This window comes from Botryllus schlosseri, chromosome 16 (assembly GCF_051294905.1).
Source record: "Botryllus schlosseri isolate E-star chromosome 16, Bs_hap1, whole genome shotgun sequence".
Lineage (NCBI taxonomy): Eukaryota > Metazoa > Chordata > Ascidiacea > Stolidobranchia > Styelidae > Botryllus > Botryllus schlosseri.
The window spans coordinates 17286544-17303944 of NC_137251.1; the positions used below are offsets into that span (position 1 = coordinate 17286544).

Consider the following 17401-nt stretch of genomic DNA (forward strand, 5'->3'; position numbering starts at 1 on the left):
GGCTGAGATAGAGCAAGCGCTGGAGAGCGTGTGTACTATTCTGCCTTCGAAATACGCGAAGGAGTGTCGCAGCTTTATAGAAACAAACTTTCCTAAGTTGATGGAGGAGTTGGTGAAAGACATGAATCCGAAAGTGTTGTGCGTGCGGCTTCATTTGTGTGCTGCACCCAAAAAACCTGTTCAGGTATACTACACTGTGTTTCTTGAAGATGGTAAAAATTCGATCGTGTTTTGGAATGAATAAGGACATGGAAATGACCGAATAATCTCTCTGTTCGTGTATAATTTTTTATGCCAGTGACGTCATATTTAGTAACACGATTGTTGATATGCAAAGTTATTTTAAATTCTCTACTAGTTGCTAAAATATTCGAACTTATTTCAATATGAATTCAATTTGATATCTCTATGTAAAGTACGGAAAATAATGACTTTCAGAATTAGCGACATCAATCATACCGACATGATTTGCAACGTTGTGTGTTGATGACAGATCTATCGTGACCGCTGAATTGGATTTAATGCATTTCTGATGTGACGATGGTCTTGGCGTTTGCCGGCTTGGTACACATTCAGCATTGCAATCTATAATTTCTTTAAATATTTTCTCGTAATGTTATCGTGGACGTAATGAATGGTGCCATGATTTATTTAAATTTAAATTTGCTACGACGGTTTTATTTTAGGATACTCTTTTCAATATAAGATCGAATATTATAGTGAATATTTATGTTGAAATAAACCCGAATATTTTAGATCGACGACCCATTTTAGATTGCAACAACGCAATGTTATTCCCAATTCTCTACAAGTAGCTGACGGATGCCCCTGACTACTGTCAGCCGAACATATTCAGGATTATTTCAATATCAATATTTTATTCAATAGTATATTGAAGTTCTGTGCCTTCAAGAACCTCTTCACACTGTCTTGTTTCTGTAGACGAAGACTGACAACGGCGTTCTGTGCGATGTTTGCACTGAAGTGGCATCGGAACTGGACAGAATGCTTGGCGATAACGCGACGCAGGTACGAAACGGCCCTTTTCGCAATAACAAAGGTGTCCGAGTGTTCAGGCTAACTCCACTTCTACTGGAAATATATTAGTTTCAGGCGTGTTTTAGATTATTCGAGGAAAACGTTATCTTGACATGCTGCTGTCTTTTTGTTTCGCACAGGCCGAGATCGAAGCTGCCTTGGAGACTGTGTGTAGTTTTGTGCCTTCCGGCATGAAAGCTCAGTGCAAAGCGTTCATTGAGAGCAACTACGAGATGGTGGTGGACTTTTTGGTGAAGGAAATGAATCCTAAAGTGATTTGCGTGCAGCTCCGTTTCTGCGCGGCCCAGGTAATGTTTTGTTTTTATGCATATCCTCATGTAGAATTATTTCTGTGTTGTCGTAGTTCGGGACATAGTCAAGGGGGTACTGGGGATAAGAATGCATCCACATTTTTAAAAATGTATCAAAAGTCAGAGAGAAGAAAGTCTATTGAATATTAAAAATCATTTTGTCATGCTGTCATTAACTGTTACCTAGCAAAGATTAGAGCAGAGCTGGTGTTTTCAATGTGTCTGTATTCCTTACTTTTCCACTGACTTGTGATACGGTATTGCTGGATGTTTCGTACGATATTCAAGTATTCAGATGTTTTGCAAAGACTTGATCTTATTTTCTGGCTCAGTCGAAAGTCAATTCCGGACCGACGTGCGAATTATGTACAGTCGTTGCCTCGAAACTGGACGCAATGCTCAACGAATCATCGACACAGGTATGGCGATATTAGTCATATGAAGTATTACCTTTAGAACATCTCGTAATATTTATTTATATATTAATCAATCGTATTTCATTTTTGGCAGGCGGAAATCGAACACGCCTTGGAAACGGTGTGCAGCATTTTACCGTCAGACTTCAAGACCGCTTGCGACAATCTGATTCAGCAGAATTTCCAGGCCATCGCGGACTTCCTCGTGGCCGAAATGAACCCGAAAATGATCTGCGTGCAGCTGAAGTTATGCGCCGCTTCCGTAAGTTTCAAAATACAAATACCATGAAGTCGTGGGTGTGCGTGAAATTTCCGAGGTTCACACGCAAAACGCGAATGTTAACCTTGCGTTCACGCCATCCTTAATCTCCAGATTTATTGGATTGGAAGTAGAATTATATCTATCCAGTTTTTTTCCAAATCGTATTAGATCAGACTCTGCAGAAGTGTGCAGGAGTAGTCCGACGATTTTTAGAGTCTATCTGGTTTACATTCGAGTAATATATTACCGAGAACTCAGTGCGCGAGTTTCAACATTCGATTTGGATATGCTAAACGGAGATTTCAATGTATGTTTTTTGACATTGTCAAGTTTTTTGATATGTCGCAGCGATTTGATCTTACTTTCCACTCTAGACCAAAGTCGATTCCGGACCGACGTGCGAATTATGTACCATCGTCGCCTCGGAACTGGACGCAATGCTCAGCGAATCATCAACGCAGGTATGCGATAATTAGTCACAAATTAATATGTAGTATTGGTCTTAAAACATCTCGTATTGCGGTATTCTGACGAAGGCAAGAAAATCCAATTGTGTTATGCTAACGTATGCATCATGAACACGATCTCAATAAAGATCTGACCAGGGTTCAAGTCCAGAATGGTTCGATAAATGAAAATGACTCCACGTAAAGTTAAATAACGATACTCTACTTCTAAACCTTATTGTTAGCGCAGACGCCTCATTTTTGGGCTGGACAACTAGAAATAATTCAGCTTTCCCAAATTGGATTAGAAAAAGAATTATAGCTACTCAGTTTTTCCAACTTGGATTTGAATTACAGTTATAGCTACAGTTTTTTCTGAGATAGCGACTTAAATAGCTGGTTCGTGGTTCTGAACCTGAATATAGCTTTCAATACAACATCCATTGTAGTAGAAAATTCATTAAACTCAAAGACTTTTTGGGTGCCTCTTTTCAAGATTAAACAACACACTAAAGGGATTTAAACAGATTTAAAAGCAAACCGAAAAGGTAAAGTATGACGCAACAATCAAAATCACAGACTATGAGATTCGCATTGTGACAATGGCAACAATAACAAACTTTGAAGTATACGGTACTATAGTAGCAACATACGCAATTTGTAAATAAACAGTTACAGCACAAACACGAAACAGAACAAACTAATGAGAATTTGTAAGTTATAGAGAAAATCTTTTTGTCTACAAGAAGTAGGTTTGGTCAATTGGTTAATGGTGGACTCCAACACTTAAATGAAACAAAGATCTGCCTCGCGCAATGACAGGTCATTTGCGCATGTTTTTTAGCGGATCAATTTGGGGATATGCCGCTTTATACGCTCAAACAAGCTTTGAAATGTATGTCCTACATACCTACTATCACAGTTGTATTGGTAGACAACATTACTTGCATTAACGGCAGGAAGTACATCTTTTCGAGAGTTTGGCAACGAGGGTTTCGTCGTGTACACCACATGCCTGTTAACGCTGAAATAACGAGTGTCAGCCAATAAGATTCGTGTTTATTTCAGTATATATTATTCAATTGTATTTTGTGTTTGGCAGGCTGAAATCGAACACGCTTTGGAAACGGTGTGCGGCGTTTTGCCGGCAGACTTCAAAGCTACTTGCGACGACCTCATTCAGCAGAATTTCCAGGCCATCGTGGACTTCCTCGTGGCCGAAATGAACCCGAAAATGATCTGCGTGCAGCTGAAGTTATGCGCCGCATCCGTAAGTTTCAAAATACAAAGGCCCTGACGTTGTAGGTGTTGTGATTATGTTTTTGACTTGTTCTTGCGACAAATTATATGTAGGTAATCTCGACTGGTTGTGTACTGAAATATGTGGAAAAATATGTTCAACTTTGAACTGGGCAAAATCTCGTGCCAGAGTGATTCAATTCTGAATCTAGAACTATACGAGTTCGAATGGTGTGGAAAGCTCAAATATGTACCTTTTATGCGACCACAAACAATATAATTACAGTTCTACTTAATGATAAAGTTTATTTGGTCTTTTTCGCCATACCTATTTCATTGCATTTTGTATACCATTTTGGAGATACAGAACATCAATATACAATTGAATAAAAAATTCATAATGAAATGAACGCGAATATTTTCGGCTGATACTCGTCACGGGTAATCGTCAACAACTAGTAGAGAATTGGAAAGAACAGTGTATATCAACAATCCTGTCGCAAAATATTTGGCTTCATTTCAATATGTATACACTGCTCAATTGCACTTTGTGAAAATGCTGCGGCTTGATCACGACTTCAACACTAACGAATGTAGCTTTACGCTGCATGTTTCTTACGTTGCGCGCTTCCACGGTGGAATATAGCATCGAGACTATAATTCTCGTTGATAAATTAAATTTTAGTGGCGAGGAGCGTGTAATTTCAGTACTTGAAAAAATAATCTGTCTCCATTCGACTCTAATCATTGTGCACAGCCCTGGAAATGAATACCAATCTCAATTCTACTTTGTCAGTATTGGTGATTTGTGAGATGAAGAAATTCCTATCTTTTTCTCAGCCTGGCGGTACCGACACGGTATATTGCGAAGTGTGCACGCTGGTGGCGACGCAACTGGACAAAATGCTGAGCGAAAATTCGACGGAGGTAATTACAACTGCCATTGACCAGACTTGGATAATTCTAGTTGTCTATTTAGATTAATTAGAGCGAAAAGCCGGTAATCTTATTTTATCCAATTAAATTTCCAAGTTTTTGCGTATTCAGTAATTCAAACAGTGTTATAATTTGAGAAATGATGCATAGCTTTAATTCTAACTCCAATGTAATTTGAAAAAGCGAAAAATATTTTAGTCAAATTTGCATTCGCTTTTATGATTTCGTGCAGGCCGAAATCAAGACTGCCCTCGAGACCGTGTGCGGCTATTTACCGGCCAGCATCAAGGCTACTTGCGACGGGTTCATCGACAACTACCTGGACACGGTGATGGCGCTCTTGGTGAATGAGATGAATCCGAAAGTGATCTGCGTTCAGATTGGCGTGTGCCCGGCTCTGGTAAGTTGGCCCGTGTAGAGAAGTGGCTCTCATCCGGATAATATTCAAAAACAATATTAATGTGAAATATAATCATGGCCAATGTACATGCAACTCGGATGCAATTTAACGAGACATGCCTCTTTGATATTACATTGATTGTATATTTATATTTATACTCATATTTGACATGGTTCTGTTCAACGTTTTGATAGGAAAAAGTCCTGTCAAAAACCACTAGCTTGCGTTGGGTTGTTCTTTTTCTTTTGGAAGACTTCGGGTTTTTTTCAAGATGAATACATCATTCAATTGTATGTTAAATGTCATCAATTTCTACTGTTATTACGACAGTTGCAGTGACTACAGTTATTTTTTCTCCAATGAAGCTTAAATATATGATTTTAGTCAACGTAGCCCCGCAGGTTATCTCCAAACTAGAGCCGATTTCAGGACCCTAGAAAATGCCCTTACTTTTTGTACCTATAAATAGGTGTCGAGCAGAGATCTCTGTAACGTCCTTAGGTGATGTTTGCTCGCGATATCGCTGTCTTCGTTTTTCAGATTTCCGCTTTTGACAAATGCGAGACGTGCAAAGTGATTGCCGGCGTGTTGGAGGATCTCGTGAAGAATCAATATGTCGAGGTGATACGTCATTCGCCGCTAATCCGTCAACATTAACTGCATTGGGATAGGAGGCGTTGATTTTTTTCGAGTTGTCAGCATTGGTGGAGTAGATATGACGTCAATACAAGTAACGATTTACGAGATATGTTGAAGCTACTTCAAGTAGAAGTAGAAAAGGAAGTTAAAAAGTACCCGTAATTAGGTTTCCAGAAGTAAATCTGACCAAAGGATAACAGACATTTAGCAGTTGATCAGTAGTAGCTATCCCGTTGCGAATTTCTACTCCAGTACAGAGTACCAGCAGGTTGTAACCAAGTCTCAAGTCAATCTCACTTTTATAGTTTTGACTTGAGTGGAATTGAGTCATTTTAAATTCACCACCGAGTCAGGTCCAAGTCAGTGAGTAGAGGGTCGAGTCCGACTCATGATGTTGTGACTCGAGTCCGAGTCCAAGTCAATGTGTTCACTGTTCAGTTTTGAGTTCAATCCGCTTCAACCCACTTTTTTCTGCTCTTATCGAGTGATATAACAAAGCTCGCATTCATAATATCGTAATTTTCCTCAGTCCTAACAGTTTCTTTGCCCTATTTTCCAAGTATCAGGACTGATTGACAAAATACCAATCATGTGGTGACTTTACTATTCTTCGAAGTTACAATGAAATGTCTGTCTTGGCCGTCCTAGTCTCGAGTCATATGACTTGGTCGAGTCATGTACAAAGACTCTAGTAAAAGTCGAGTCAATACACAAATTGACTCAAGTCGAGTCATTTCAAAATGACTCAAGTCACTTCGAGTCATGACAACTCTGCTGAGAACCTTGTGACTTGTTGGCACGATTGTTGATGTACAAAGTTCTGTTCAATTCTCTACTACTTGCTGGCGATTACCCGTGACGAGTGTCAGCCGTTACAATATGAATATACTATTCGATCGAATGTCTTTGTAGAATGTCTCAAGTGTCTCAACGTCTTATTTGCAGAAAGAGACCCAGGCGGCGATGGACGAAGTGTGTACGTTTTTCCCGGACGCCGCGAAAGAGGCGTGTCGCGGTATCATGGAACAAGCCGGGGCTGAGATGTTCAAACTGCTCATAGCGGAAATGGCGCCTGACGTAGTCTGCTCGGACGTCGATTTCTGCCCCAAGAAACTGGACGCGGTACGCATACTTGGACTAGATAATTCTAGTTGGCTAATTTGTGGAATGTTGCTATACTCTCATTTCCATTGTAATCTAATTTCTAATTTCTGACTTCCCTAAAAGTGCTTCAGGGGGGCTGCGTAGTGTGAAATGAGCCAAACACGGTGTACAAATACTTGCAATCACCATGCTTATGTGACCAGACTATCATTTCATGGGAAGTCAACTTGTTTTTGTTGTGTTTCTTTTTGATTTGCTGATTTGGTAATTCTGATTCTAATCTAATTTGGAAAAGTTGAAAATTTTTGTTGTTCTCCAACTCTGGCCGTACGGCGCGGCGTCTTGATCGTTGTAATCTATTTCGATTTCAGATGGAAGTCACGAAAAAGTGCGCCTTTTGCGAGATGATAGCGGAAGAGGTTGAGGCTTGCGTCGCCAATAATTCGACCCAGGTGAGTCCCTGCACGCATCCAAACCCAACACTTTAGCGTGCGACGTTTTAACTCCCAAATTAACCCATACCCAAACTCTAACCTCTATTAAACCTTCAATCCAATCCTAAACTGGCCGTAAATTAGACCCATATGATAAAACCTCGCTTGCTGTTATTCAAAATATAGTGGCGAGTTTCTTTTAATGAACTCTCGCCGATTATATTCAGGCTGCGATCGAACTGGTCCTCGAGACCGTCTGTCATTTCGTACCCGACGAGCACAAGGATAACTGCGTCGCGTTCATTTCCAGCAACTACCGCCAGTTTATGGCGATCTTGATGAAGGAATTGCAGCCCGCCGTAATCTGCGGCGATTTGAAGATGTGCCCGGCGCCTAAGGTTTGGATACCCATGGGGTTAGCCGCGTTGTTGCGACTGCTACTTTGATTTTTTCAGGTTGAAACCAGTGTGACATGCGAAGTATGCACGGCTGTGATGAAGTACATCGATAGCGAACTTGCCGATAATGCGACTCAGGTCTGTTTAGTTCCTACTTCGTTTTTTTTTGCTTTACACAAACTACTGTACTTTCATATTGTGCCACTAGAAATAGAACTAGCACTACCCACCTTTCAAAATCCAGAACTAAAACTAGAACAACTCACTGTTCAAAATCTGTAGCTAGAACCGCAACTACTCACTTATACGTGTTGCTTGCTCTTTGTTATATTCGACCTGGTTTTTGTGAATCCCAATGGCTGGATTTTGTGCAGCTGAGAAAAAAAGTGTTGAAATTAGGTCTAGAAACGCAGTAGTCGATGTGACGCTCTGATTTTTCTTGAAACCAATTCCAGCTGAAAAATCCCGAAAAGCAGGGTTGTAATGACGATGATGTAACCTATAAAAATGCTGCAAACTTACCCCAACATTACTTTAGTCCGTTCATAATGAAAATAGTCAAAAGTAAGTAGTTTTGCTTGTAAATCAAGTAGAAGTGTAAAGACGTTACCACTTGAGCAAGTAATGCAAGCGGGCAGAACCTATTCGAGTTATTTGAAAAAGTAGCTCTTTGTTACTGACCACATCCAGAAGCCAATTGAATTTTGGGTCTGACTTTAGCTGCAAATTCAGCGGGCCACTGTTACGTTATTCCAGAGTTCCAGTAACTCTAATTGGTTATTGTTAATTATGTTTTTAAAGACTGTGTAATTATAATTGTAGCATTAGAGAAAATTCATACAAACAATCGTAATTGAAAAGTTTGAAGTTATTACAGCACTATTCAAACATGTTTTTATGTCGAAATTATCAGGTTTTGAGACGCGGCATTTTGGTTGTTTTTGCAGGCCGAGATTGAAAGTGTAGTGCTGAAAGCCTGCAACTTTGTGCCGAGCTCGTACAAACAGGAATGCGACGAATTAATCAAGGAATACGAACCGATGATTGTTCAGTTGATCATCAGCGAATTGAGTCCGAAAGAAATCTGCGTCGAATTGGGACTGTGTCCAAAGTCGAAAAATACCGCTTCGACTATGGTAAGTCTGTTGATTTTATGTTTGCTTATCTGGTAGCTCGATCTGACTTGATTCTGGATTAATAAAACAAGTTTTTGAGTCTCACCTCTCAAAATAGTGCCAGATTGAATTTGCAATGACCTTACTTTATGGAATATAGATTGTTGTAGATGTGTTATTTTTCTATTTTCTTTCTGCGATTGTATTTTTGTTAATTTCAAGTTTTTGAGAGTAACGACCGATGCTGGGCAGAAACTGAGTATGATGATCACACATTATAAGGTCGTAAAAGTATGGATAATGTGAAAAGTTTAAATATGTGCCCTTTATGCAACCATAAAGAATATAATGCCGCTTTTACACATTATAGATTATTTGGTATATTATTGCACTTGCAAAATGGCTATAGGTTGATCACGACTCCACAGATGTGTTATTTTCACTATCGTAAATTTGTACTACATGTTTCGTGTGCTGTGATACGACCAATCGAGATTTAATGCTTCCGCTGTGGAAAATAATATTGGAACCATGATTCTTGTTGATAGATTACCGTCGAGTGTTCGAATCGTTACGCCCAGCCCTAGTAATTTGTGAGCCGTGTAAATCTGTCTTTAACGTGTGGCCGCGTTAGTTTCAGAAGCAAAATAAATGTGATGTTTTGTAGCACTTGGGTTCTGGCGGCGAATGCGCCATTTGCAAGTTGGTCATGGGGAAGCTGGAGGAGATTTTGAGCGAAGAGTCGACGGAGGTATGTGGAAATTGTGTTTCTGTGTTTACATCGAATTTACGAACATATGCACTGCCTTATCCGTTATTGTCCGCGTGTCAACTTTAACCAGAGCTGGTCGCAGCAGTCTGAGTTCACACTCCAATAAAAGCAGGGTTACCGCAGTAACTTTTGGCTCAATCACAAGTAGGCGTAGCGATTTAGTCAAAAATGAAAATGGAAGGTCCGAAATGTTCTCAAATTCGTAGTCATTGTTCGGAAAAGTAGATTTAGTCCGAGGGGTCGCATACTTTGTAGAGGTGAGTCTAATTTAGCTACTTTAAAGACTGCAAAATGTATATATTTTGGGACTAACGTGAAATGAATAACGACGCCAGAAAATATCTTCGGTGAACGTAACGCAGTGGCTATTTCACGCGCTTCCTTTGACAATTTCGCCCGTGAAAGCGATGAATTCTCATAAAACCACTTCATAGAACTTTGATACTTTACAGTATTCAAAATCTAAAATTTAAAACAAATCTAAAGTGTGTAAAGTAGTTTTGCTTAAAAAACTTTTTCGAATGGAATTGTATGTAGTCTAAAAACAGCCTATAAGTGAGTATTGCAAGATGGAAAAAAAGTGGAAGTGAATAATATATTCATGTTGAAATAATCCTGAATCTTTTTGGCAGACACTCGTCAGGGCTAATCGTCAGCGACTAGTTGAGGATTACAATATAACCCAATATTCTATCCAACTCTATATTATTACCCCTGACAAGTGTCCGCCAAAAAGATTCGGGTTCATTTCAATATCAATATATCATTCAATTGTATATTGAAGTTCGGTACCTCGAAGAAGCTCTTTAAACGTAGAAGTACATGTTACCGACCGCGTCAGACTTAACTGCCAATTATTCATAAATTCATTCCGTTATTCGCGGCGCGAACGGAGTTAAATTCAAAACATTCAATCTCGCTGCTCACGAGTATACAATAATGTGTTACGCAATGTGTAATTAGCGAACGAATTTCGTACGTACAGAAAGAAATACTCGCCGCGGTGGAGTCGGTCTGCAACATCGTTCCGGGCGAATACAAAAACGATTGCAAGGTCTACATCGACTCGTACGGTCCCGCCGTGATCGCCATTCTGGTGCAGGATTTCGTTCCGGAAACAGTCTGCGAAAAGCTGCGTCTGTGCACGAAAAAGGCATCACCGCCTGTTATGAAGGTAATGTTGTCGCCATTAAAGATAATTTAGTATGTTTACGACTGTTTCATCAGGCTTTGTGACAATACTGGGGGTTTATCACAACTTCACAGGTATGTTGTTCCCACTGATGTTTCGTATGCTGTGATACGATCAATTTAAATTTTCATCCTTCCAGAGTGCAAAGTAGTAATGAAATTATAGGTCTTGTTGATAAATTAACTCTTACTGCCAGATAAGGTGTAATTTCAGTACTCAAATCATTAGAGTTAACACCCTGCTCAGATTTCGAGTATTCAAATCGTCGTGATCAGCCCAACTTTGATTTTAAACCCACACAATCCAATATGGTCATCAACGAGTATATGTTATTATGTGGAATTTGTGGTTAACTGTAGCTTATTACAATACAGATGCACGTCGGCAGCGAAGAATGCACCATTTGCAAGGAAGTCATCCGGACTCTGGACGAATTCCTGGAGCAGAACTACACGAAAGCAGCCGTGGAGGCGGCGTTGCGCACGATTTGCAAAAAACTTCCGGACGCCCTCCAGTCTCAAGTAAGCTGCACAAGAGTTTTTATTAGTTGAGTTGTATATTCATATCGAAATAGACGCGAATCTTTTCGGATGACTCTCGTTAGTGTTAATTGTCAACAAGTAGTAGATAATTCAAAATAACATTTTATATCAACAATCATATCACCAAATAGTTTTTAGTTTAGTTACTTGACTACCTATGCTACCTCACTCTAAGATTAACTGAAAATGATAAAAGTTTGTGGTACAGTTACTTGCTGATTTACTCGATAGTTTCTTGCCAGATTTCTAAGTCAGAAGAGGTAAATTTGTGTCACGTTATTTCAATTGTATTCTGTGTCCAGTGTAAACTTTGATGTGAACTAGTGGGATTGTTTCATAAGTAATGACGATGATGTGTTTTGTTTCAGTGCGTGGACTTTGTAAACGAATACGCTCCCATGATTTTTCAATACATCGACAAAATTGGAGACCCTGCCTTTGTGTGTCAGGTATGTCGGTGAACTTTCGTCGGTCTTTGCTGTAAAAGTATGCTCTCCGTTGTGTTTCCTGCAGACTTGTACAATGTACAAATTACTGAACTAGAGCAACAGCTGGTCCTACTCGCTTTTCAAAACTCGGAACTGGAACTAGAACTAGAACTACTAACTTTTTAAACTCGTAACCAGAACTAGAACCGCTCACTTCAAAATCTGCTACTAGAAGTAGAATTACTCCCTTTTCAAAACTCGGAACTGGAACTAGAACTAGAACTGCTAACTTTTTAAACTCGTAACCAGAACTAGAACCGCTCACTTAAATCTGCTACTAGAACTAGAATTACTCACTTTTCAAAATCTCTTTCAAGAACTAGAACTAAACGCTTTTCAAAACTCGCGACTAGATCTAACGACCTTTCAAAGTTCGCAACTAACCAACTAAAACACAACTAGCTCAATTCAATTGCGAAGTAGCTCATTAATTTTCATTTTATCGGTATTGCATCTGTTTCGCACATGAACATCAGGGGGTTTTGACCCCTAAAACCCACCTCTGTCTACGCCACTATTAGTGGTGTGATGACTCTGAGCTAGCAATGACTGCAACAACATTATACAACAGAAGACCGGTCTCACAATTCATGCGAAAGCATTGATTAGCTATCTACACTAGATAGATTAAGGATTTCAAGAGACGTTCGATTTTCTGTATTTGAACCTAAATTTCTGCCTCTGCATTCAGCATCTGAAACTATGCCCGACTGAGTTGAAACAGTCGCCTCTGCTGGGCGGGGAGAAATGCACTTACGGGCCGTCGTATTGGTGTATAAGCATGGAGACTGCGTCAGAGTGCCACGTGAGTAATTTCACAAACACTGACACCTTGCCTTCTGCTGCAAAATATTCGTGTTGTGTTTTAGCTTGAGGAACTGTAATATTTCAAAACTAATTTAACGTACTGATGAACGTTCAAAAATAAAAATTAACTCAAAACGTGATTACTAATGCAACTCAAAATCAATTATTAGAAACGTTGAATGTAATGACTGTCATTGTAATTGTAATTTTAAAATCTGATAATTTAACTATGACAAAGGTTTGCAACTCGGAAGCAAATATCGTGAGCTTCAATATAATGATGTAATTGTAGAAATCAGAATTAACGCAAAATGTAATCATGACAATTCCTTATAATTTCCACTTGATTTTGATTCAAATTCAAGATTCTACAATTTTAAGGGCAAAAACCTCAGCAGTGTGCCGACGTATGCCTATTTATAACTCAACCTGGACATCTTGTATTTTATAATACCCGACTTGATCTGATCTGATAGACTTGATCTCTATTACAATGCAGGAAAAAATGAACAGTGAATATGCATTAGCGTTTATTGATGTTGTCTGTAAATTTGCCTCCAAATAGGGGTCTTCTTACCCCTACTATTTTTATCGATTTTGACACATCGTTTCAGGCCGTCCAACACTGCACGGACCACGTTTGGTAGCCGTGCCCCGGCAAGATTCGAACACACAAGACCAGAACCAGAGGACCTGGTCCACTCTCGACGATACGCTACAATGAAATTGTGATTCTTCTCTTCTTTACATATCAGTGGTCGCATGTAGTGTCTGATTTTACATTTGCTCATTTCAAGTTTGCTTTTTTCATGTTTGTTAAGGCTACGCAAGCGACGTATCCATTTTTTCTGATATTTTTATGTTCATACTATCGTCTTGTATGAAGTATTCAACTAAATCCCAGTGTGAATAAACTTTAGAACTTTATATGTGACAGATAGTCTGTAAAAAACTTTTTCCGAGTCTCGTATCTGTAATGTTATCCTTTCCGATTCGATGTACGCATCTCGATGGTGCCGGCGAAAATAAATCTGATCTCTCTCTCTCTCTCATGGTATGTCTTGATTTTAGTATCGAACGCTGTACCAAGTCTCAAGGTTGGTACTCAATGATTCGGGCAGCAATTTCGTTATCAAGGTCGAGTATGGTAGAGATGTGCGCTGATCTGACACTACCTAACGCATTGCGGATTTCACGCAAAAGCCGGTGTATCTGTGTTAACGCTAACTGTATTCCATACTGAGATAGTTGATGAGATGATGATATCATGAAACGGTTTACTAAGATCCTCGGTTTGCATTCAAATATTTAGTTCTATTTTATATTCTTCAATGTCAATTTCACCGTGCAATTGTGGCCTTCAGGCCATTTGCGTACAATTACAACACCTGTCAAGCGCGATAGCTGTTTCGTTTTCGATGGCGGCTAACAGCTGATCGCTTAATCAGCCTATTCCTCAGTAAATTTTACGCAAAATTCCGTGTTGGTCTGTTCGTATTAATTTTGACAGTGTATCATACAGAAAACGATCATGACGCTACTTCTCGATGATTTCATGTAACAGTGTACCAGGTTTCCGGCTTTCAATCACGTATTTATTCGGTAATATATTTTCCAAAGGCGATTTTGCAGCAGACATATAGACACTATAGAGCAGGGGTCACCAACCCGGTGCCCGCGGGCACCAGGTAGCCCGCGAGGACTAGATGAGTAGCCCGCGAGCCCATTCTAAAAATAGGTGGAATAGCAGCATTTACCAATATTCGTCAGATTATCACCAGCGAGCATTTAAATATATAGATTGATTGATTCAGCTATTCTTGTTTAAAACACACCAACATGTAACTTACATATATAAACACTTAAAAATATCTTCAATTACAATTAGTAATAAATAGATGTATGTGATAGAATCACCAGAAACTCAAGATACGGCGCATTGCCTATACAGGTGACATGACGGAATACCGTCCACGGTCTTCTTGAAATGGTGGGGGGGTTCCGTTACGATAGCTCGACGACCAGGACAATGCCAAAGTAGTAAACAATATTACTATTCGGAGTCAGATAGCCGTGAAGTACTAGCAGATTTGCAATATCTGTATACCCATTACGTATTGCATCTTTTGGCACAGCTTGTTTCTGTTACACTCAACGCAGTTTATTATACCATGTTTCTAACTTTATGCAATCGTTGCTGCTGTCCGGTATCATGAAATCTTGTCATTTCTGGATGCTGAACAGCAGGAGATTGAAATTGTAACACTGCAAAATGACCCGCACCTCACTCTGCAGCAAACGTTTGGTGCATTGTTGATACGGAAAAGTACAGTGGTGTATGCGCAGCAGCTATGAAGGTTGCAAGCGTCTATGGTTCAACTTATCGTTGTGAATCAGCCTTTTCGGACATGAACTTCATCAAAAACAAACACAAAACACGCTTAATTATTGCACACCTGGAACTCTCACTCAGAATTGCAGTGTCAAGTTAAATACCGGAGTACAGCGCACTACTTGATATCATACAATGCCAGGCTTCCCACTGACTGCTATAGAAACAGATAACATGATGTCCAGTCCTGCCCAGTACTATGAATATCAAAGCGGAAATTCAGTGTGGTATGGGTAAACGGCGGGAGTAAATAGTAGCCCGCCGCTTCAATCATTACGCAAAAGTAGCCCTCGGTTGCAAAAAGGTTGGTGACCCCTGCTATAGAGTATAGACCAGTGGTTCTTAACCTTGCCTCCAGCGCCCCCCAGGGGGCGCTGGCGATTTTGAAGGGGGGCGGAAACGCTCAGGGGGCGATATGGGGGGCGCTGGGCTCAGGGGGGCGGTATGGGGGGCGCTGGAGAAAAATGGCTTCGCAGTAGATGATGTGGTAGTAGGATATATCCTTAATGAGTATATTCAGAGCGAATTAACACCGAAAACTTTGTTATTTATAGTATACAAAAGACATATAGGTTTAATTGTCCATAGGCGCCTAAATAACTGGCACCGAATGGTCCTGTCTTGGCAATCTGAACCTTAGAAGACGAATTCCATCAGGCAGGGAAAAATAATATGCCAGTGAAGAAATACCAATTTGAAATCGTGTGCGTCTTTTAGTTTAGTACGATTGGACGACAGGGATATATAGAACTAGATATCGCCGTTGGGCGATATCCCTGTTGGGCGATTCTAATTTTTTTGATATAGCAGACAGGAGGTCACGAAATAACATCATGCTACGAAGTCATATCAACGGGTCCGCCCGCCCGGCTATGTTTAATTATTACTTACGGGCCCTACAGTTTCCAAGACACCTCACAATGTTCCCTCTACGTTTTGACGAGTCTGCGCACACTCACAAACTCACTGCGCAGACCCTTGGACAACAGTGCGTAACGACTAGAAATGGTCATAACTTCGGATTTGTTGTGCGCAACGTAGATTTTTTGTGCGCAGAGACCGTGTCAGCACTGCGCACGTGCGCAGCTTAGAGGGAACATTGCACCTCACTCAGCTCTACCGGTAAATCTGGTAACGTGAGCAGAGAGGACAAGAAATTGATAGCAATATATATGCAATTCCCGATCTTATTGACCGATTTTATTGTGAATTATCGAAAATCTTCGCACTGTCTCGCTGAACAGTACAGCTGATTTCGTGGCAAAAGCGAACAACGTGATGGGGGGCGGTCGGTTTATCACCCTATGGAAGCCCAAGACCCAAGTTTTTTCGGCGGGCCTGACGAAGTGTCGCTTCGTTCCTGCCAACGGGTATACGCCCTAAGATGTATAATTATTATTGAGGGGTCCTACCCTTTCAATCACATATCACTCAGCTCTACCGGTAAATCTGGTTACGTGAGCAGAGGAAGGATAAAAATTGATATTAATATATATGCACTTCCTGATCATATTGACCAATTCAATCAATAATTATTGAAATTTTTCGCGCTTCGCGCGTCTAGGCGAGAACAGCTGGCTCAGTAAATGCACACCCAATATAGATGACCAGTATCAACAAATAGCGGATAGCCGAAGGGGGCTGTGGGGGAGTTTGGTTTATCTCCCTACGGGGGACTCGAGACCAACATTTTTTGGGGGGCTGACGAAGTGCTGTTACGGCCCTGGTAACGAATTAATTGTACCTACAGGCACGCCCGAATATGTTTATTATTAATTACGTGCCGTTTATTTTCCAATACAACAGCTCAGTGCTACTGGTAAATCTGATTACGTGGGCTGAGAGGATAAAAAGTTTATAGCGACATATATATGTAATTACCACCTATTCATTTATGCATTATTGAATATTTTGGTACCTAAAGCGACCAGGCCTAGGCCACACAAACTTTGCTGACCATCGAAATCCCGCTACGGGGTTCTTGGGGCGAAGAAGTTTGGTTTATCGCGCTGTGGGTGCGCAAGGCAATCGTTTTTAGGGGAGTTGATGAAGTTCTGTTACGGCCCTCCCTCTTACTCATTGTCTTTGGTAAATTCCTTACAATATGAGGTTGGGGGGCGCTGGAGCCCGATAATCTTTGAAAGGGGGCGCTGGAGGAAAAAAGGTTAAGAACCACTGGTATAGACCGTAAGCCGTATGTGTCGCGTGACAGTCTCCAGCCTCAAGGCCAAAATCTCCTATGCTGTACCGCACCGGGACCGAATTTACGAGGCTGTTATCCGTAGTTCTTCAGAATGATGTTTTGGATTCAATATGACATGTCCTATCTATGAGATAACAATTGCCTATGTGTCCGAACTCGTTGACCTTTCCAGTTAGTCTTACGCAATCTCTCGAGTTATAGTAGGCTTACCATATTTTGGAAATCAAAAAAGAGGACACTTTTTCAGAAAATTGCAACTTGCAAAAC

General features: G+C 40.4%; 1 protein-coding gene across 4 annotated transcripts in view; it reads left to right on the top strand.

Moving 5' to 3' along the window:
* The window catches only part of LOC145459225 (uncharacterized), a 44075-nt gene extending 30609 nt beyond the window's left edge, over positions 1-13466 (top strand). For 2 of the 4 annotated variants that reach the window (XM_080337862.1, XM_080337863.1), the window contains exons 42-62: positions 2-184; positions 943-1029; positions 1179-1346; positions 1682-1768; positions 1860-2027; positions 2402-2488; positions 3576-3743; positions 4553-4639; positions 4881-5048; positions 5589-5669; positions 6633-6809; positions 7163-7243; positions 7453-7623; positions 7681-7761; positions 8571-8759; positions 9406-9489; positions 10496-10684; positions 11077-11223; positions 11613-11693; positions 12424-12537; positions 13154-13466. In XM_080337862.1, the coding sequence (XP_080193988.1) occupies positions 2-184; positions 943-1029; positions 1179-1346; positions 1682-1768; positions 1860-2027; positions 2402-2488; positions 3576-3743; positions 4553-4639; positions 4881-5048; positions 5589-5669; positions 6633-6809; positions 7163-7243; positions 7453-7623; positions 7681-7761; positions 8571-8759; positions 9406-9489; positions 10496-10684; positions 11077-11223; positions 11613-11693; positions 12424-12537; positions 13154-13186 (2631 nt within the window). In that variant the 3' untranslated portion in view covers positions 13187-13466. The remainder of the gene's footprint in view (position 1; positions 185-942; positions 1030-1178; positions 1347-1681; positions 1769-1859; positions 2028-2401; positions 2489-3575; positions 3744-4552; positions 4640-4880; positions 5049-5588; positions 5670-6632; positions 6810-7162; positions 7244-7452; positions 7624-7680; positions 7762-8570; positions 8760-9405; positions 9490-10495; positions 10685-11076; positions 11224-11612; positions 11694-12423; positions 12538-13153) is intronic. The other 2 variants (XM_080337864.1, XM_080337865.1) reach the window with 2 other exon arrangements.
* The last annotated feature ends 3935 nt before the right edge of the window (positions 13467-17401 follow it).